At 37.1% G+C, this 22,388-nt stretch overlaps 1 protein-coding gene across 1 annotated transcript in view; it reads left to right on the forward strand.

Annotated features, from left to right (window-relative positions):
• MLLT3 (MLLT3 super elongation complex subunit) overlaps positions 1-22,388 on the forward strand; it is a 126,391-nt gene that overhangs the window by 78,320 nt on the left and 25,683 nt on the right. Inside the window, exons 5-6 of the mRNA XM_062513047.1 lie at positions 122-241; positions 7,835-8,440. Of these exons, the coding sequence (XP_062369031.1) occupies positions 122-241; positions 7,835-8,440 (726 nt within the window). The remainder of the gene's footprint in view (positions 1-121; positions 242-7,834; positions 8,441-22,388) is intronic.

The following is a 22,388-nucleotide window of genomic DNA, read 5'->3' on the forward strand; positions in this document are numbered from 1 at the left end:
CCTCTTGAGAAGAAACATTGTTTGTTGGACTTTTATTCTCCTACCAGTGTGATTTGCTAGGCAGGTGAGACTCCGCTCTTGTTGGTAATGTTTTACTGACACGTTTTCCCTCTTATGACAGATGATGGTAATGTCAGATGGCACATCATTTTCTTCAGGGCAGAGCCTTCATCTCCCCAGCCTTCCCAGTAACTCTCTGTCTTTTTCTGAAGTGAAGAAGAAATCATCTCATGGGCCAAAGGTGAGACTTACTTTACTAGAAGGTAGTTGAGCCAGAAGTGCTTTTCCTCGTAATTAAATTAATTTTAAAAAATTAGGTGTTTTTTTGCAGTGCTTTAATTGATAGGCCAGTCTTGACATTTCTTTGCTCTGTACTTACTGTTTGCTATGTGAAATACTGCAGTACAAGGATGCCCATGAGAACAGGTGCTGGTGAAAGTTCTCTGGTTTTTGCACTTGTACAACTGTTTTCCTGCTATTCCAGAAGGAATTGTAATAGTATCTTGTTGTATTAGAGGATTACTGTGATAGAAGTGTGATCAATGGAAATGTAAAGAATATGAGATGATACTATAATAATAATAATTTCATTTATTAAGCATTTTTAAAGATAATTGTGTAGAGTGAAACTTGAAGTGGTGTTCTTTAGGATTTATAGTTTTGTTTAAATTTGAGAGGTTAATTTGTTTCAAAGAAAGCAATGTGTAATTCTTCTCTAGGACATCAAATTTCAAATGCCCAACTTAAAAGTAAAAAGGTATAGTCCAAGGAACCTCTTGGGTAATCTAGGTAGACCTTTCTGAAATAGCAGATAATTTCTTGACAAAATGAACTAATGGTATGGGAAAATAAGGAGCATGTTATTTATTCACATAAAAAATGCAATGGAAGCCTTTTCTCCATTCTGTTAAAGTGTTTGGCTTTTCATTTTCTTTTGTAGTATCTTGTAGATTTCAAGTATGTTCCTTAATCTTGCAGTGCATATACTTCAAGAGGCAATACACATTTTTATTAATAACTTTTGTGTTCACTATCTGTGCCAAATCTCGTATCTTGCAAGAATTGTCAGGTAATTAATTAAAGGTATGCCTTTAAGAAAAGATAGTAGGGATACATAATAAACAAGGACAAACAAAAAATGTTCTTTGACACTTCTCTGCCTGGTGTGCATTGTACATCACTGCCTCACAATCTCTAATGCAGGTGGTCTTGCAATATTTAAAGAACATACAGAAGTGTGGTTATTTTTCTAATGAGAAGCTGAGGTAAAATCTGGGCATTAAACTGAAGATGCTTACTTTGGCATGCTAAAATGAGTGGTTAATGCCTCAAAGGAAAGCAGCTGGCTACACCAGGTGCTGAAGCAAGGTGCTGATGGTTAGACCAGGCTGTGTCTCCGTGTGACCAGATACCAAACATGAGTTACTCTGACACTTGACCATGTCTAATAGGAGTTCTGTGTTGGTAGATAGCTCTCTAGACTTCATTTTCTAATCACTTCTAAGGAGTTGGCTGTAATGTTGATTTACCCATGCCTTGCTTTGCATGCCAAAGCAGGTGTGCTGAGGCTTGGGTTAATAAGCAACCCAAACACCTCTAGAAGGACTTCAAAGAGGTACTGACATGATACTGAGTCCTGTACTAATTCTCTGCCTGGCAACCGCACACCATGGTAAGTCTTGAATCATGGTTTTTTGTAAGCAAGTGTATATCTGGGAAGTAATTTTCCAACTGTGTTTAGACAGTGAACTTCTATCTGATGTGGACAATCGGCAAGTGTGGAGTGTGGTGGAGCGAAGCAGGGTGAAACATGTATTTGCTGCACTTATCCATATAAACTAGTGCTTGAAATCTTTCAGGTTTTGCTGAAGCAACTCAAACATCTGCAGAGTTTGGCCCATATGGTGCAGCTGTGTGAGTATAACCTGAGGAGGTTAGACATGCATCACATCTCAGGATTCCATCCTGAGAATTTTCAAGCGTGGGGAGAGATGTTTTAGCAATATACTGGCTTTTGTCAGTCCATGTGGATATTTGATTTTTTTCCTCTCCCCCCAGCAGTCACTGCTTCGCCATGTCCAACTTGGAACATCACTTATGAGCAGTTATTCTTTTATCTCATAGAGGAAGACTTGTAGATATCTGCATTGCTGAGAATCACAAGCTATTCTTGAGAAATGGAAACAAAACCTTGGATTTAGTGTAATAGTAAAGTTTGGAGGTTTTGTTACAAGTTCTTGGAGCTGAAAAGCCTTGAATTTTGGTCTTTTGTGTTTTTGTTCTGGTTGGAATGTAGGAAAGTTCCAGCCAATGTACAAATAGATTTTTGGTTTTGTTATTTGGAGTAACCCCAGTGATGGAATAACTTCAGTGTCCAGATTTCATTTAAATGTGCCTCTAGAATAGATTGCAGGAAAGTCTTGATAGTTCTTGGGCATAAGTTGCTTTTCCCAAAAGTGTACTGCAGATGTTTGTGCTGGGTGACTTTGTGATTTTTCTGCTTTTTTTCAGCAGTAGGCCTTTGATCTGCTTGGCCTAGTTTTGGTTTGTTTTGTCTGTGATTACCACAGTTAACTTTGAGGTCAGTTTTAAACTTCTGAGTGTGGAAAAAACAGAACATGCTTGTCTGTTTGCCACTGCAAAGTACCACATAAACTTTATGGTAAGATAAGAATTTAAATAACAGCAATGAAACCAGTGCAACAAAATGCTTTTCTTGGTTTAGCATTCATTTATGAAAAATACAATACAGCAGGAAGTAAGAGACAACTGACAATTGGCTTTCTGTCACAATCTCTTCTAAAATATGTATTAAATAGAGATGTTTGTTTTTGAAAAATTATTTTTAAAATTTAATTTAATGGAAATGGTATTAGTGAGCCCCAGTATTTTGATTCCAAAACAAAGCTTTAATCTTGGAAGTACATATGTCAGGTAGAAATGTATGAAAACTTTTACTTTATGCGTTTTTTCAGAATGTAAGAATAGCTGCAGGCTGGCAACAGATACTTGTGTTGATTTAAATCAGTGCTATTGCTGTGCCTGTTTGTGTTATGTAAATATTACATGCACAGAATAGAGTAGCAGCTTAGTTAGGTTTTGCAAGGGGATGATTGTCTTTTGCAATGAACTGTAGTATCAGCTGTAGAGAAATGAGATTTCTTTTATAAACAAAGAAAACAAAAACTTTTATTTCTGTGTGTGACTAGAAAAAAAAATACAGATTGCTTTATGCTCTCCCAGTTAGCCTTCACTGTTAAGCCACTGAGCTTTGTGATTCTTCATCTCCTTCTGATTCTTCTGATGTCATTGATCATAACAGTTTGGTGGGCTGGGCAAAATTGAAGTGTGGAAAGTTTTTCAGATTTTTGTGGGAAGCAGGTAAATTCATCTACTACCCCAGAGTATTTTTAGAGGGTCTCAAAATGTTGTGGTTTTCTTTCTTGTTTGTTTTTTTTTTGTTGTTTTGTTTGTTTTTTTTTTGTCCTCTCAAATCAGCTGGGATTATTTTTATCCAATAATAAGCAAGTTTGTATTCAACAGAAATCTGAATTTGCTTGATGGAGGAATTACTTTTAGATATCTTTCTCCACTTTTCCTCTTGAAAGCAATAGGCATATTTGAGACTAATTCTAGTCCATTGGCTTAATATGGACACATTATTCAATAGGCATAACATTTTTATTTAGAAATTAAAATATTGCAAATCTTATGCACTGGTACTAAATTTGTAGTCTAAACTCAGAGTACAGTACCCTGACAAGGCCATGTCAGTGTGCTCAACTTAATGACTTCATAAAATATAATGAATATAATGAAAATATGCCCCTACCCCTCTGCTTCCTCCATGGCTCCCAAGTGTTCAATTTGTTAGTTCAGTTACTAATGTCTGTTAGCAGCTGAGGTGTGCAATGGTTTTTAGAAGATATTGCTTATTCAATCTCACATTAAAACAGATTGGGCATTACATTCTGTGGTATGAAGTCAGACCCCAACTCTGAACATGTACAGTTCAGCATCATTTTTGCCCTGTAGTTACAGATGTGTTTTAATCTGCAAATGTCTTACCTATTGAACAGCTATCACAGTCCATTTGTGTCTCTCAAATTCACAGGACAGTGTACTTTGTGATTTAAACTTAATTTTGTGAGCTTGTTAAGAAATACAAATACAGAACAAATGGTTGCTTCCCATTGCCCAGATTAGTCTGTACAGTGAATTAACCTCTCAAATCACAAAATTTCTTAGTTTATAACCTGTAACTCTTACTCCATGGACTTGGGATCCACCAAAAAAAAAAAAGTTACCTGGCTGAGCGTGAGGATGCTTATCCTTCCTCCTTTGTCACAATGTGGGCATACCCTGTTTCACAGTGGGAAGCGTAAAAGCCTAAGCAGTCAGCTGACAGGGAATAAACTTCAGAAGTTGTGGTTTTTTTTGATAAGCTGATGTTTAATGCCTTCCAGATTGGAGGCATGGTTTATGTAATTCCTGTAAATTGGGAGATGGTGATGAAGCTGGCAAAGATGATGGCTGCAGGCAATTTCCAGGTGATCATGGCGTGGTGATTATGGCCCTTTAGCTTTTCTGGTCACCTGTCCTGCCTACAGTATGCTCTGTGTGCTCCCATCTGCAGGAGCTGTGTTGGCCAAAATATGAGCAGCAGTTGAGTACAGCAGTCACAGTAGCACGGGTTTTATTTGCTGATAAAAGTTTAGATTTTTATTGTGCTTTCTAAAATGCATATTTTGAAAGATATGTTAGCCCCTTTCATAGAGCAGTACTATATATTTTGAGGTACTGTATGTACATGGTGTTACTCATCTTAAGGTGACATCTCCACGTATTTTGACATGCCTATGTGCCTGTATTATTCTTTAGCATACTGTTTCTTATGCAATGTATCAAAAGCTTACATTGATTCAAGTTGCTTCAATATTTGATGAATACACAAATGTAAGCTACCTGTCTAAACCCCAGATCCCAGTTTTTCACATGAACTTGAGAAAATAGTGTTTTATTTTAATTAATTTACTTATTTCTTGCAGTGCTTATTAAGGTGGAAAGAAACATTTAAACACAGTCAGATTATGATATATAAGAAACTGGTTTGAAAGTACATTTTGATTTTTACTGAGATCTATGCTGTATATGATATGAATATTCAGCAGCTTTTCATCCCCACCAGCATCCCATGTTTGTCATCAGGTTGATATAATTTACTGGTGGATATAATTTGACTTTTTTCTGTCTTACAGATTTTATCTTCCTATTGCTGTCTACTCTAGGTCATTGTTGGTTTCTTTTTGGGTCTTTGCAGAAATTAAGGAAATAAATTTTCTACTTAGAAAATGAATACAGATATAAAAGTAATGGGTTGGCTGCCTTTAGGAAAGGGTAGTTCTAAGACAGCATGTGAGAGGGGTGTATAAATAAGTCTTGTAAGCATGTCATGCATTTGTACTATGATTTTTATGAAAATATCAGCTTCCATGTTGTAGAAAGATGAAAAAAGTCTGCTTTTAAAATTGAAAAGAAGACAGGTCTCAAGTTTCTTTAAGTTTTAATACTACTGAGCTCTAGAAACATTTTCACAGATCTGATCTGCCGGTAAACCTCTAAAATTAGACTCTCCTTCTGAAATGTAAAATATATGTGCTATAAGGAGACCAGTAAGAGAGATAATTTCTCTATCTAGTTTTGTGATGATACATATTTTATTCCTCCCCAGGGTAACACCTCTCTGGCGTGATAGAACATGGTGTGACAGTAGAAGTATTAATGATTTGTTCTAAAGTCAACTTTATTTTTTTTTTATCTTAAAGAATAATGCCAGGAAAGGTCTTATGACTCAAGTAAAACATGTCAAAGAGTGTTAAGTGCTTTTTAATTTTTTTTCTTAATTGCTGGCCTGGAAATTGAGGAAGTGCCTTATGTTTAGACATTCAGATGTCATTATAGTGTTGTTCGTTGTTGATGATTCTGGCCAATATTAATGTTGATATATATGTTATGTAAATATATAGTTAGTTTACCAAGTCTGATGCAAAAATACATTTGCAGCACAGGTGCAAGAAGCATCTTATAAAAACATGCAATTGAATAAGTTATGGAACGTTGTGACTCAGTGTTGCACTAAATAGGGTAATGAAAAGGGAAGAACATTTCGAAGTAATTATGTTTAGTAAATTATTTCTACCTATTGCTACAGAGGAGAAGGAAGATACTGCAGTTTCTGCACGTTTTGTGTAGACCTTTCAGTCCTAGAGTATTAAACATTGACTTAACTTGTGCTAATTGGAGAAGTTATAAGTAGTTATCTATGAGCAGGAAGCATGTCAGTGGATGTAGTCCCAGTCTTCCTTTCTCCTCTAATTGATGCGACTTCCATTAACATGTAAATTCTGCTTTGTTTTCTTGGATAGTTTTTTATTCAGAGCAGTTGTACTGTGTACATTTCTTAAAATTAGTCAGTCCCTGCAGGGAATGAGGCTGGCTACGTCCTGCTTTGGTCCTTTACTTTCCACTGTACTTCTGCAGTTCTGTGTTGTGGGTAAAAGGGTGGTTAAGTTAAAGTGGAAGATAAGCTAAGTATGTTATCCTCTCTACAGGATAAATCTGTGACAGTTGTAGACAGCCAGATACACCATATTTGCATACATATCTCTTGTAGGTAAAGGAAATAAATGGGTGTATGCAATACACATTAAAGTGTTTATTTCTAAAAGTTTCTCACTTCCTGGGCAACATACAGATAGAAATGTTTATAATCTGCCTGGAACAAGGCAAGCAGTGTAAACTTCTTAGCCATGGGTTCCTGTAAATTGAAATGTCACTTTGCAGATTGGAATAGTGTAAAAATTGACCCTGTCTTGACACGTGTATATTGTCTAAAACAGTGCAATTAGTCGATTTTGGGTGTTTTTGAGATACTGAGAGCCCACTGCTGGCAGTTTCCATGAAAGCGGGCAGTGCTAGAACTGTTGTCTTTTAAATAGTCCCAGGTGTTAATTCTCAGCAGAAAGGATCCTGTATGACCCATTCTGAATGGTTTCTTTATTGCCAGTTCTAACTGCAGATGACCTCTTGCCTTGCCACTTCAACTTTTCAGATTCAGCTGAGTGAGGAATGATGCTGCTCTGCTGTTTCTGGCTTTGCCTCTTGAGTCAGTACCTTCTGAAAAACACTTCTCACTTAATACAGTTCGATTAAAAAAAAAAAGAAATAAAGACTCAGCAAAGACTCCAGTATATTTGAAGAAGGAAGCTTTTTCAGCTTTAGGAGGTTTTCCATAAAAAGGCAGGGACTATTGTCTGTCCAATCAATTCTTCCATAGCCAGGCTGGACCCAGGTTTGTTATTGTTTATGAGGAAAAAGATCTGGCAAAAGCTGGAAGATCACAGCAGAGAAGTCAAACTTTGTCTGAAATGTTGTCGTGTTTTCTTCTGATCCTGTAGTAATTCTGTTGACATCATATGGTTCATACATTTTTCTTTGTGATTTTTATTTTCTCATAGGTAATGGTGGTGATGATTTCCTTTATGTTAACTGTACAGTGTTTTTTAAAGAGATAGGTATAATGGGATAAAAACAAGCTTTTCTTGTAACTTTTTGATAAGCACTGGTAACTGTTCATGTTCTGCCAGTTTGTAACAGATGTTTTGACCAAATGTTGGGCTTTCTATTTGTTCTTATATAGTTATTTCTACTCCTGGTTATTTGTCTGCAATTCCAAGTTTTTAGTATGAATCCTCTGTCCATATTGTGTCTGCCTTTTCAGGACTTAAGGGTTTGGTTTTTTATTGAAGTAAAATTTTGCATCTCCTCTTTGCAGGACCCAGCTAAGATTCTGAACATAAATAGCAGCAGCAGTAGTAACAGCTTTTCAAAGACCCAGAAGTTAACAAAGGAGCACAAGGAAAAAATCTGTAAAGACTCAAAAGAACAAAAAAGTGCCTTCAAAGAACCTTCCAGGGAACATAACAAATCTTCCAAAGAATCCTCTAAGAAACCCAAAGAAAACAAACCACTAAAAGATGAAAAAATGGTTCCTAAGATGGCCTTCAAGGAACCCAAACCCATGTCCAAGGAACCAAAATCTGAAAACACCCCCATCCTTAGCATAATGTGTGGGCAGCAGCAAGAAAAGAAAACTCTTACGAAAAGGCCATCTATACTGGACACTGATGAATCTTCTGCAAGAAAAAGAAAAAAAACCAGCTCGGATTCATTATTTAAAAGTTTTCCTAGTGCCCCACCACTGATTCTTACTTGTTCAGCTGACAAAAAGCAGACAAAAGATAAATCTCAGCTCAAGGTGGGGAGAGTCAAAATTGAAAATGATGCACTGGAAAGGAAGACCCCTACTCTGCCACCATTTGGTGATATTCTAGATCCCAGTGATTCTGACATGGAGGAAAATGTATCCTCCAAATCTGACGTAAGTGGTTGTTTGGTTTTGCTTAATACTTTACTCAGTGCTGTATTGAGTGTTCCTAGTCTGTGGAGCTGTGCACCAGATTTGTGTTCTCCCCTTTCATTTTCCTGTTTATTAGCAGATTGTCCAAACTGAAGGATGTTGATAGCCATGTTCAAACTTATGCATTTTCTAGTTGAATTGTATTGCCTGTTCAAGTCTGCTCAATTAGTAATTGTCAGCATTATGACAGTGATCGTATGAGAGATACCGATAAACAATACTTCTCTTTTGATGTTCTTTAGAAATTCATGTTTCTTTTGAGAGAAATGAAATTTATTTAAATGCTTGTATTTCACACTCTAAATTTTTGTTTTCAGGTATTAGGGAGTTCAGTAAATCCAGGAAAGGATTGCAGGTATATCAGAGTTATTTTTTTGCTAAAAGAGGCAGTTCTGTCAATGATGCCAGTTTTGTGGAGGAGGAGGAGGAGTTCCTAGAATCTCATTCTGATGAGGATAATCTATTCCCAAGTAGTAAACTTACCAAGAAGAAAGACATTTTAATGGAAATTTGCTCTCCTGAGAATATTTGTCATCTGTTTCAAGTATGATTTGCTCATTTAACTTTGTGATTAAAGTCAGGATTTTAATTATTCTCCTAGCAAACTTTGATTTTTGGAAGCATCTTTCATAGAGACATGTAGAGAAGGAAAGGTATGGTATGAGATTGTTTGATGCCATTATTTGTGCTTATGGCTAGAGGTGTAGTGTGCATGGTAGAGAGGAATTCTTCTCAGTCTTTCCAGTTCAGTTATCTCATTTTTCTCTTTCCTGATTTGTGTCTCTGTTATTGCCATCAGATTCATAATCCTGCTTGCCCTCTCTGGAGCAGACAATAAATGCCCTGCTGTGGGGAGGTGTCAGCCTTAGGTTTTTACTTTGTAGAAACTTCCCACAAGGGACCAGGTAATTTAATTCTGAAGTGACCTTTTAATGACTGGTCCCTTAGGGCATGCAAAGGCTGTAAAATTTAGACATATACAATATGACAGGCCCTGCTTTACAGCTTGGCAAAGGGGATACTCTGTGGTTGGAGTGGCATTCTCATTATGGCTTGGAACTTAACTAACTTGTCTTCAAACCTGAAAATGTACTTACTTGTCACTCTTGGTATGAATTATTTTTTCTTGTTTTCAAAAAGCTGAATATTCTGTTTTAATTTGTCAATAGCCTTAAGACACACTATCTATCCTTAGTAGAGCAGGCTAGTTGAAATAGATTTTTGGATGCTGTGTAGGAGCACATCCACTTTTACTGGCTGCAGCAGTTCTCCATTTTTTTTTCAAAGACAGAAGAATTGAGGCAACCAAATACAGTGTAACTGGAATTTTATAAATGGTTCTGCAGAGGTGTGTGCTGTGTAGCTACTTCAAAATAAATGATATGTGAAAGATACATGGATGGTAATGAAAACGAATCCTTTTAGTTGCTGGTGTTTCCCTCTTTGTTGTCTTGCAATCTCTTGCCCACTACCAATGGTATAATGGGAACACCCCTGTATTTCTAATAGGCTGACACAAGTCTGCTGGCACAAGTCCATCATCCATCTGCAGTTGACCTGTAGGACCTAAGGAATTCCTTAATTCTGTACTAAAGTTAAAAAGCAGATTCAGGGTTTTCCAAGTCTGTAAGCCACTGTTACTGAGAGGCCAAATTGCTGAAGTCCGCTCAAGAGAAGTAAATCCTGCTGGTTTGGGCTCCCGTGTATTTTAACTTTGACATACTGGATCACGGATCACACAGGTCTTCCACTGGGGGGGAAGGGGGCAGGGGCAGTGTGGTGCCCATCTGAATGGGTGAAAAGGATGTCTGCCCCGTTTGGACTGTGGTCCTGAATAAATCAGGCTGAGTATGGCTCCAGTCAGTGATGGGATGCAATTTAGAAAGTCAGTAATATGCTTACCTAAAGAAAAACTATCTATGAAATGCAGAATAACCCTCTAAGGTACCTGCGTCACACAATTGGCAAGTGCTGTGGGAGAAAGAGCTGGGCAGCCTGGTTAGTGAACATCTGCAGAATTTCTCAAGGAGATGTTGCTTCTGCATTTTACCACTTTTAACCAGCAAACCTAGTGAAAGGTGACCAAGCAGTGTAATAAAGGTAATTCTGTATGTTGTAAAAAATAGTTTGAACTTTTTTGTATGTATTGGTAAGCTTCTACGTGTTTCAGGAGGTTTCACAGCTAGATCCATAAAGGGTATATCCTACAAACATCATCATATTAAGGAAAAGAAAAAAGTCAGAAGTTGCAATGCTACAAAGAGTAATGGAAATAAAAATATGACAATGCTTTTAATTTATAGTGACAGTAATTCCATATCTGTCAATGTTCTGTGATACAAACATAGTTGCCTGAATCTGGGAAGATGTTTCTTTAGTGTCATATCCTGGCATAATAATATTCTGTAAAATTGAGTCAATTGCTGTTTCTTACTTTCATACAGTTGAAGTTGTGGGTATCATAGTTCTGATGAACAAAGCATGTATCATTATTTGGTAGTATCCAGATTTATTTCTAAGTGTCTTCAAGAAAGCAAAACCATGGTACCCAATTCAGCAAATTTAGGTTAGGTATAACATATTACACTACAAGTCAGTACTTAAAAGCGAATTGTTAGAATACTGCAAAAATCCTAACTTTGAGTTAGGTGCATTTTTTCTAGTTCAGGTTTTATTTGTGACATTTATGCCAACATAATAATACTGTATGAATGTAATGTTCATATGTTGTATATAATGAAATTATTAATAACTTGGCTAAGAATTTTAAAGTTTCTTCACTGTAGGGAATAAGAGATGGTCTCATTCTTAAACACACATGTTCCAAAGTGGTGACTGTTCTCTTTATTGGTATTGTATATGCATATACTCATGTCATAATGTCACTTATAAAGCATGATAAATTTGTAATAAAAGGTGCAATGTAGAATGTGAAATTTATTGCAAAAATAAGTTTCATACTGTTGCTCATTACAGGCAGGATGGTTCTCAGAATTAGATATAGTCCAGTATCAGTTCTCAGTTGTGAAGTCTGGGTTCAGGATTTTAAAATAAGGATGACATTCTGAAAAGTCCTTTTTGCTAAAGAATCTTACAAGCACGATTAAACAGAGATGTTGTTTCACTGGGAAGGTGCTACAGGATGTCAATACTGCTGCTCCCCTGGTTTCTTTGGATGCAGCCCAAATTCAGTGAATTGGGGTGGAGTGTATTATATCAGTCAATGGGCTTGAATTTCAGACAAAAAAGTAGAGTGTGCTCAGCCCTTCATGGTACAGACATCATACTCTACCTAACAGTGGGTATTCAGACTCGAAACATGGCCTCTGTCTTCATGAATTAGAGGATGCAGAGTTACAGCACCCCCTGAGACAGGTGCATTCTTTGTCAGGTCGTTAAGTGTGTTCTGCCCAATAGTTGATCTTCCCTTGGAGGTGTCCCTTGAAATTCACCTTTCAGAATCCCAGCAGGTTAACCTCCTGTTGTCTTGGGGGTATTTCAGAAAGCTGGATACTGTAGTCAGTTTGGAGTCTGTAGTCAGTCTCTTTTTTGGGCTTCAGATGTCTCTGTAAAATTCAGGGAATCACACCCTTGCTTAGTGATAAACTCTCTGCCCTTGTATAATAGTCTTTCTGTGTGTGACTTAGACCAAGATCATGTATGGCCATTCTTCTGTGGTCTGTTTGGCATACACTGTAGTGTGGTGCACTGCAATATTTATTTTAATTTTGCTTTTATGTTGACTTTGTGCTGTGGGCAGGTAAAACTAATGTCTGTGTTTCTCTTCATGTTCCTTTAAGTATCACTTTTCAAACACATCTGTGAATTAGTGTGGTGGACTTCAGTGTTAGTGAACAACTAGGTGTTCAAAAGAGCGTAGTGTCTTTTTTGACTTCTTTTGGAAATCACACATAAAGGCTGAAAAACTATTTTACAAGCTTTGGTATGAAGGAAGCAAAATTAAACTATAGAGTGAAAGCATGCAGATTTATGGTTCTATTGGGGCATAGGCATGTTAACACAGTACACTACAAAATCTAAAGATTTTGCTTTTAAATTCAATTGCAGGATGTTTTAGTTAATGAAAACTCCACCAATTTGCTTCCTGTGTGTGACAGTGCAGCAACATGATAGAAAAAAGGACTTGGCCTTGATTTTGCTGCCAGGCTGAAATATATGGTGATATTCTTGTAATATTTGTGTGAGCTGCAAGCTGTTTTATGAGATGGAGAAATACAGAATTTGGGATCTGAGTGAGGCATTTTCCGTGGCTAGAGCTGCCCCTCTGAGCTGTGGAGCCATTTCATAAGGGATGCTCAGATACTTCTTGTTTGATTACTGCTAGTTTTGCTTGACTGGGTAGGAAGGAAAAGGTGTCACATGGCTCTTGGTGAAGTTGCTGCAGCAGGAAGGCAGAAAGAAGATAAGGCAGATGATATATACCTATTCAGGTATTAAATAGTCTCTGTGTATCTCCAGTTGTAGAGAGCTGAGTAACAACTTTAAGTCTGCCATGCATGACAGTTTGGTGGATTTCTTTAGGGAGCCCACATGTCTCTGATGAATTAATTTCTTCTGGTGTGATTGTTTTGCTCGTGGTATGTATTTTTTTCCCCTTCCTGCCTGTGTATGTAATGTATATTAGTAATAGTAGCAGCCTTTTGGCATGTCAAAGCCTATGGAAATACAATTTGAGCAAAAATGTGTGCTATCAAAAGGTGACAGCTCAGGAGTAAGGAGTTTGAGTTATGAAGAGCAGAGTACATTAGTGGGTCTTTTGCCTTTAGGAAAAAAAGTCCCACTTCTCAGGAAGGCCTTTATGGAACAAGGAAAATACAGCAGAGATCACACAGACTATGCCTTTGTGCCTAATTAACTGCTTGCATGTCCTAAAGCAGTCTTAAGTTAGAGTATGAGTACCATTTTAAAGAAATCCATAAAATGCCACTTTCAATCTGGCACATGATCTATTAATTTGATGATTGCAAAAGTGGAAAAACATTTCGAAAACCCCCATGGTCTTGTAAAACTTCCAGGGCCTTGTTAGCTGAAAAAGACTACTTTCTAAAAGCCTGCTTTCTCCAATGCCAGGGCTTGGAGCTAAAGTCAGAGCTTTTTCAGGTAATATTTAAATTCAGGAGGAACAGTAGCGAGATAGAGCACCATGTGCTGCTTTCATGTAGTTACCAAAGGTCAAAAAAAAAAAAAGGTTTTATTTTATTTGTGAAACTGCGACTCTAAAAATGAATAATGGTGCTGAACAGGGTTAATACTGATCAAGTGCTTCACTGCAGAGTGGGCCCTGTGGGTTTGCAGCTGTCATATTATTACATTCTTTACTTTTTGTGTGGTAATTAAATGGAGTTTTTCTGCTGCTTGTCCAGGAAACAAGATTGCTCTTAAAATTGTACCAGCCACTCATGTGGTAGTGTTGGATATAGTACTCCTGTGTTGAGGAGGTAATTCAGTAGTCACAAACAAGTAAATATTGGACAGTCTGAGGTGTTTCCTTCCAGATATATGCTCAGAGAGAAATAGTGGCCAAAGATAAGCAGACTCCTTCAGAGAAGCAGCAGTAGGCACAAGTATTTTCTGTGGTCATCAGCATCTACTGTAGTATGGTACCATTCAGCTGCTATACTTTGCCTATTTTAATTAGGTGTTACTGTGAAGTGAAAAATGCTTTGTCTTCATTCACAAAAGCTTAGGTGCATGTTAGGCTGTTCTCTATATTGTGAAAATACTATTGCTGGATGAGGAAACAGCATGACACACAAATAAAGATCCTCTGGGCAGCAAGCTCAAATGTTAAAGTGAGACAGTTTTGCTACCAGTGTGTGTTTGGAAGTCACTGGCTTACAGAAATGTTAAGAAGTTAGAAATAAAGCAATGGAGACAAACTGTGTAGATATGATTAAATGTTCAGGTTGGAAAAATAATCTTGTGAGAGCCATGAAATGTTGTATTTTTGAGGCAAAGTCTGTTTGGACTTTTTTTTTTTTAGTCTTAGGCAATGTCATATTTAGACTACAGAATTAACATTAATCGTTAAGCTACTAATACAGGTTGCAGTATTTTCCTTCATTTGCAAGTGCTGGCTACGTCTGTTTCATTGTGACTACTCATATGAATTAACTCAAATATTTGCATAAATGCAGGTTTGAATTTGGGCCATATTTTCTGTATTTCAGCACTGGAAGCTCTGCTCTCCTGCTATCCTGCAGAAAGTAAGGGTTTTAATTGAGTATGTGCAGTATCAATGCTATAATTGTTTGGTGGAGGAGGGGGTTGTGGCATAAAAAGACTGTCTCATGTCCAGTAAAGTCCTGACAATTTTGAGAGGCCAAGTTAGATTGCAGTCAAAATAATATAATATGAAAGACAGGATATTTTATTTTGATCATAATGAAGTGAGATCTTCTTGATAAGAATTTCATTGTTTTGAAGTTGCTTTGTCTATCCACTTACATAAATTATGTTGTGATCCAGAAGAATGGCTGCACATATTTAAAATAAAATCCAACACCTGATGGTTTTCAGCTGGCATTTTATCTATAGTAGTTAGATCTATTCAAGGCTTTAATGCCCTTTTGTTTTTTATGTGGAGCCAGTATGTTTACATTTCTTTGGGGGAGGGGGGCAAAAATGTCATGTTCTACTCATGTATTTTCGAAAGTTTGCTGCCCAAACTCCTCATGAACTTCATTAGATAATGTTGATAATACTTCCCATTCAGAGGCGTGTACTCTGATGGTGACAGACATGAACTCTCCAGGACATACCGTAAGTACACAATTTAATTTTTTATATTTGAAAGATTCTATAATCCCCTGAAGTTTAAATTTTACTAACACAGGATAAAGATTGCTTGAGCTCAGTGTTCAGTGAGTGTGTACCTCTCTCATGCCTGTGCAGGAGGAATCACTGTGCATTGCCTACTGATGAGGGAGGGACTGCTGTTCATCTCCCTGTGCTGTGGAGCCCAGGGGTTGTTCTGTGTGTTTGGCACTGCAGAGAAATGTTGGGGGACCCTCTTGGAATGGGCAGGGGATGCTCGTGATGGACATCATTTGCCTTCTCCAGACTCACGGATGATGGTGTCTGTGTGTCTGTTCTCCCAGTATTAAAATGTGCATGTGGGCCTGGTACAGGAAATAAATGAAAGCAGATATAATCAAGCAGTTTTCTTTCATGCCCTCTGTGTGGTGGCTTCCTTTCCCTCTTGACAACATTATCCACTCCTCCTCTGCCAGGCAACCATTGCTGTTTAAGGGCAGTGTACCTGAAACCGATTTTAATAATATTTTGAGTGTTAGTTGAAGGTGGTTCCAGATCGCCACATTGGCAATAGAAAAACTGCTACATAGCTTAAGAATGTTGGTGTGAATTTGTGTTAACTCTCTGAGTCATTACTCAGTAGTACTCTTTTGGCTTAGTCAATACCTCAGTACAGCTTACATTTCTGTTAGAAAAAGATGTTGCAAAATTAATTACTTAATGCTTTTTCCTACCAAAATCCAAAAAAACCCAAAAAGCTTTGAGTAAAACATCCAGCTCGATTGGTACTAAAACCTAACATTGTCTGTTGAAGGCCTTCAAGCTTTCAGGCTTTAATCTTCCCTTGAAAATAGTAATCTTTATTGGCCCAACAGAAATGTGTACTTTGTGTTTCATCTGGCATTGGGTATGTTAGTCAGGTTTCTAGTGCCTCTCTCTGAACAACAGTATCTCATTCCCATTGGGGCTGAAACAAGATTTATGATCAGATTTATTTTTTTAACATTGTGCTGCTGTGTAGGGCAAAGAAATCTGGTAATTAATGCTGTCTTTCCTATAATGAAAATGACAGTCTTTGCACATGTGTAGCACAGTAAGATGGGGCTGCCTGAGTCCAGAATGTGTATGCAGGGCTTTTTGAGACATCTTGAGACATGTTGCCTGTTTTTGCTGGGGATATCTGAACATGAAAGAATATCTTACTGTGTGCTTGGTGTGTTGCAAGCTGTCTGGCAAAAGTGAGGAAATGATGCCTTGTGTTGTAGGAATTAATGTTTCATATGGGAGAGTTAGAAGATAAGGGTAAAGGGAGCTATTTGCACTTCACTGAATCTCTACATATCCATGGAACTTGTATCATTACCTCAGAGCAACATGAAAGGGGACTTTAGAGGCGACTGATAATAAGTACGAGATCAGCAGCCGAGCTGTGTTTTGTTGCTGAGGTTAACAGGCAGCTCCACCTGTGCCTGAGCTCCCCAAGGAAAGATGACTCACACATCAGGGGATAACCCGAACTGGGGCCAGCGTCTCAACATTGATTATCCCAGTCAGAAGACCATTGCAAAACTTACACTGTTTAATACCATGCTTCCTGAACAGTCTTGATTAGAACAGAAGGAAATCAAGTGATTTTGCTGCTTTATTTAAGGGCATTTTAGGTATTACCCAAATAGTGGGAGGAGATTACATACAGTAACCTGTGTTTCATAATTTGGTTTATCGGCTGCAGGTCTATTGCAGTCTAAACCAGGGCAAGAGAAGAAGTAGATACAGGCTGTGACAATTTTAGTATCTTTCAGTGTATAGGTGATGTTTTTCCATTGCCCATGCTGCTTTAGTGGATTTTAGTTGTTACAGTGGAGCTGTCTTCTGTAGATGAAAAAGATGTAGTTTTGAAATAGTGCTTATTGCATTGTGTCTTCTACAGGAAGAGTAAAAATTTCCTCAAGTGCCATGGTCTTAGTATTTTGGACAAAAGCAATTCAGTTGTAAAGTTAATTGGGTTAAGGGTAGGAAAAGGTCAAAGAAGGAGGCCATTCTTGGTGCTTTTGGTGTCCTGAATTTGCTTTGGGAGAGGACTAGGAAGAATAGATAAAATTTGGCATGTTAAATGTTACAATTTTAGCTAAAGAAAACAGTTTGTAGATCAGATGTTTCAGCTTGATATGTTTGTGCCATATTGACCCTTTGAACACTGTAAACTCAAGATTGATCTGAGTTGTACTACATGAGATCTTAATATAGCCAGTATTTCAAATATTGTAATTATAGCCCAGTATTTTTGGTAACTTCATTCAGTGGTTGAGGTACCTATTCAGATAACTATAAGTTACATTTGAGATAGGTTATAACATTTATATAAATGATAACAATTTGAGTGAAATTAAGTTTAAATAGAAACAAGTATCACATTTTCTTATTTTTGTAAGAGATTGTTGTGTGTTATAGTCTTATGTAACAGAAGCAAAACTCTTAATGTACAACTCAGATCACACTTATCAAAAACTTATTTTAAATCAAAGAAGCAGAGATAAGGAGCTTTATAAATAAGGATAACTTTTTTGTAATATTCTTCTCTTAAAAGGCAAAGTTACAACAAGCAGATGTGTTGGCTGTAAATGATAAAGAACCAATAAGACAATAGAAATCTCCTCTGGGTTTTTTTCCTCAGAAAATCAGGGCTGTATGGTCTGTGTGTATATAATATGGATGGTCTTTTGTGAAAACTACTGGACAAACACATGATATTATCATAGTGCAGGTGCTTAGGAATTATATTAACAGATATTTCAGATCTATAGAGAAAAATGTGCATAGACCGTATTGCTGCCAAACATGATATCTAAAAATAATTGTTCCATTTACAGTATCACAAGACTGACTAAAAAGTATGACATTTTGAAAAATAGTTTAAGTTTGTTTTGTTTTAGGAATCAAGAATTTTTTAGGATACAGCATATGTTTTTTTATTTTTCTCTCTACAGTTTTTCCCTGAAACTGGAATGTAAATAAATGAAAGCTGAGGCTTTCAGATAATCATTTAAATCCCAGAAGTTAAGTTTAACAGAAGACTAAATACAATGAGGCTTGCTGTAAAAATGACAGGGCCAACAGAGATCTGCACTTGATCTTTCTGTAGTTTATAGCTAAATTTTGAACAATTTCATTTTCTGGGACATGAGTTCAAGAGCCTGTGCAGCAGGACTTCAGGAAAAAAAAAAAAAGCTGTTGTTTTTCATCAATTTAGGTCTGTATTTACTTGATTTGTATGACCTCAATAAGCTTTCCATCTAGTAAAGTTTCAGTGTGGGGTCATGCTGGGAGTGTTCTACAGTTTGAGCTACATAAGAGTAGAGGGGAGCTGTGGTGAATTTGCAGTATCTGAGTACCTGCTGAGAAGACCAAATTTCTAATGTGGAAAAATGTACCATTGTACATAAATATACCCATGAAAGCAGTTTTACATGTAGATCATTCTCCAGTTGCTTCTTTTGTTAATAGGAGTGTGTGAACTCCTGACATTAGAACCTCAGATCTGGGAGAATTTAGGTGAAACACCTTCCTGCTGCCCCCAAAGTGACAGCAGACTGTCTGTTTGATTTCCCAGACAGTCAGCTGTGAATATATTGTCTGTCCTTCTCAATGGTGACACAATAACATAGGCACTGTAGATAACATAGAGCAAGAGAAGGGAATTGGGAAGTCTTAGCTTCCAACACAGCAGCTGAAGGGGCTGGCCAGAACAATTACCTCCTATCTTCTATTATTATTAATCCCACTAGAGCAGAAGATGAAGAATAGTTGAATGAAGCTCTCACATTGGCTTTAATACCTAGACTGAGTTTTCTGGTTTGTATTTACTACTAAAATTGAAGTTTCTTTCTTTCCAAAACACATTTCCTTTGTTAGCGAAAGACAGCTCTGTGTATAGAATATGTAGAAATTCTCAAAAGGAAAGTTTAAAATGTTAAGGCAGCTCTCAGAAAATCAGTATCTGAGTATTGCTTGCCAGCTTCATTTGACCTTTCCACAGTTAAAGCAGTGCAGAGGGACATTTTCCGTCCTCTCATCACAGGGCTTTCATGCCACTGGGTTTATAAAATGAGCAATGTCCTCCAAACAAGTATATCTTACATCATTTGGCCTCATTTTTTCCCATATAGTTAAGACTTTATATGGAATACAGACCCATTAAATTCCCCTTATTGTGCTCTGCTCATACTTTATCAATTCTTCACAATTTTTTTTCCGCACATTTTTAGGGAAAGGTGATCTAAATAAGTGTTTAGTGCCAGTCTTGAAGAGCTTTTGTATAACCCTGTCTTTGCCAGCATTACCTACATATTCAGGACAGTCTATCCTTCTTGGTAAGGTTTATCTGATAAGAGCTTCCATCATTTTGCCTCTTGTGTTTAAGGACCCTGTTCATATTCATGTGACCATACACATTTTTAGTTTATTTTGTCCTCAGTTTATTCTTTATCTTGTAGTCCTGAAATCCTTGGAAACTGTAGTATTCAGCTGCTCTACAAGGCAAACCTTGATCTTCCCTCCTGTACTTTTTTTGCTTGCTTTACTATTTATCTGTCACTCTTCCCAGTAAGATATTTTCAGAAAAAAATACCCTACAGAACAATCTTCAGTAGTACTTCGTCTTTCAGTTTTATTGTACAATATTCTGCAAAATAGTTTTTATCTAAATTTTTTGCTCTGTCTCCTGTTAATGAATCTTCTCTAAATCTTAACTATTTGTGAGGTTTTTTGTTAGCATTGTCTCAAATTTACTTTTGATTTCTAAAGGTAAAATAAAATAAATTCATAAATAGAGAATGAAAAGTATTTTCTTTCAAAATTAGATGACATGTTGCAGTAGGACAGTCTCTAAGGAAATGCAAATCCCACTTGATTCGGTGCAGTTTTTCAGAGGAAACAGTGGCAAAGATTTGATTAACATCTTTTCTTGATGCTACTTTTAAATGGAGGCTTAGTTTCAAATTCAAAGAATCATAGACTCGTTGAGATTGGAGGGTACCTCTGACTGTCATCTGGTTTACCTGCCCTGTTCAACCAGGACCACTTTGAGCTGGGCGGCCAAGACCCTCTCTAGATGGTTTTATCAATGTCTGTTAGGAAGAGAGAGGCCAAAATCACCCTAGGCAGCCTGAGCCCATGATTGGTTATCCTCACAGTGAAAAGCTCTTTGCTGATGTCCAGTGGGAACCTCTTGTGTGAGCTACAGAGAGGCTGAATTATTCTACTAAAAATTGAGGTTACTGACAGGGCACTTAAATGGCAGTTGAAGTTGTAAGTACAGGAATCCTGTTCGAGAAAAAGGCTTGTCCTGCAGGAGCTCCTCCCTGAAATTCTAACTTTGCACGAAGTGGAAGTGGAAGCAATGCTCAGCTGTATAAGTAATTTCAAGTGTATAGACTTCTCAGTATGTATAGTGCTGGGAAACATACATCTCTAGACTATCATGCATAAAAAATAAGAAATGTGTAGACTGGCTGATATGAAATGAGGTATTGCTACACCACTTAATGCTTACTTCAATAAAGAATTTGTAAGCTTCCTTCAAGAATGGTTCAGGGAAAGGCAAGACAAACCATTGTCACCCACATACATATGTCTATTTCTTAATGTAAGAATTAAAAAAGAACTTGAAATGATAGGGGTTATTTTTAGAGTCATAGAATCATAAAATATGCCAAGTTGGAAGGGACCCACAAGGATCATCTAAGTCCAGCTCCTGACCCTAGACCAGATAGCCCCAGGAACTTGTACAAATTGGGAGAACCAAGAAATATTACAGAAACAGCTCTATTATATCCTTTGTCATAAACAGGTGAGTTTGCCTGAAAATTGTTTGCAGCTTAAGAGTGAATTACTTGTAAAAACAGACAAGAACTTGGAAATAGCAGAAGCCAGGTGATTTAGAAAAATCACTGGCAAAAAAAGAACCTTTCCATGGAAGATGTGGGCTAAAGAAAATTGCCCTTCTTTGCTGTTTCAAAGCACAGAATCTCTCAATGAGGTCTAATAAAGAAGTCACTGTCTCCTGGGCATCACTGTGAGAGCACTAAAACGAAGCAGACTGTCTAAGAATGCAATAAATCATATGGGGTCATTGCACTAATGAACAGTTCAGGCCCAAACTCTCATTAGCTTTGTCTGTAGAAAGAGAAAACTGGTAAAACAGGAAAAGGCCATATGGGAGAAGCTCTTTGCTGATATTGTCTTAAACTTTTATTGTTGAAAGATATGCTTCAGCTAATTTCAGACCCAATAAAAAATAAATATCTTGTGATTAGGAACCAGTGTACAAGAGCAGAAAACGCTAGTGTGTAAAGCCATAAATACCTAAGTCCTTGGGATAAGAATCTGTAAAACTGTCAAAAAGCATTGCTTGAGTGACTAAAGACACCCTCTGTTAACCAGAAGCATGGGTGCTGTTGGCACTAATCCATATTAATATATTGAAGGTGCATTTTTAGTTCCTTCTGAAGAGGCAAATCTTTTCTGTTAATAACATTAATTCTTAGGTTAAAAGCAACTGTTTCCTCTGGGTGCGCTCTCACCCAAATTTCTCTGTCAAAAAATAAAGGTTTCATTTCCAATACTTAGCAGTTTAAATATTTATGCTAAACTGTATTTCTTGGAATAAATCTGCCCATAGAGCTGTTCAAGGAAACAAAGTAAATAATTTCAAAAGTTATTAGGAACCTTGTTTATATATGTATGGATGACTGTATGTGTTTTCTAAAGACTTTCTGTGGTTTGAGTTCTCAAAATGATCTTGCTTAAGTAGAGCAAAATTCTTGCCAGGAAAAGATACAACTTTGTATGTATTTATAGCCATTTGTTCCTGTGACATTGACCCAATTAGTTAATGCTGGGAGGAAATTTTTATGCAGAGCACTTTCACTGGTATTTTCATGCCTTACAAAGAGAATGAGACTAGGCCTTTCCCCCTTTTTTATTTCAAGCAAGAATTTATTTCAAGCATTTAATTCAAGCAAAAATAAACTAGTGAATTTTTAGCAGTGAAATAGTCTCTGCGCCTGTGTCATTTTTTTTTTGAAAGTCCAATATGACTGTCTTTTGGTGGTTGTAGTTTTTTTGAGGGAAT

Source organism: Cinclus cinclus, chromosome Z, assembly GCF_963662255.1.
Source record: "Cinclus cinclus chromosome Z, bCinCin1.1, whole genome shotgun sequence".
Lineage (NCBI taxonomy): Eukaryota > Metazoa > Chordata > Aves > Passeriformes > Cinclidae > Cinclus > Cinclus cinclus.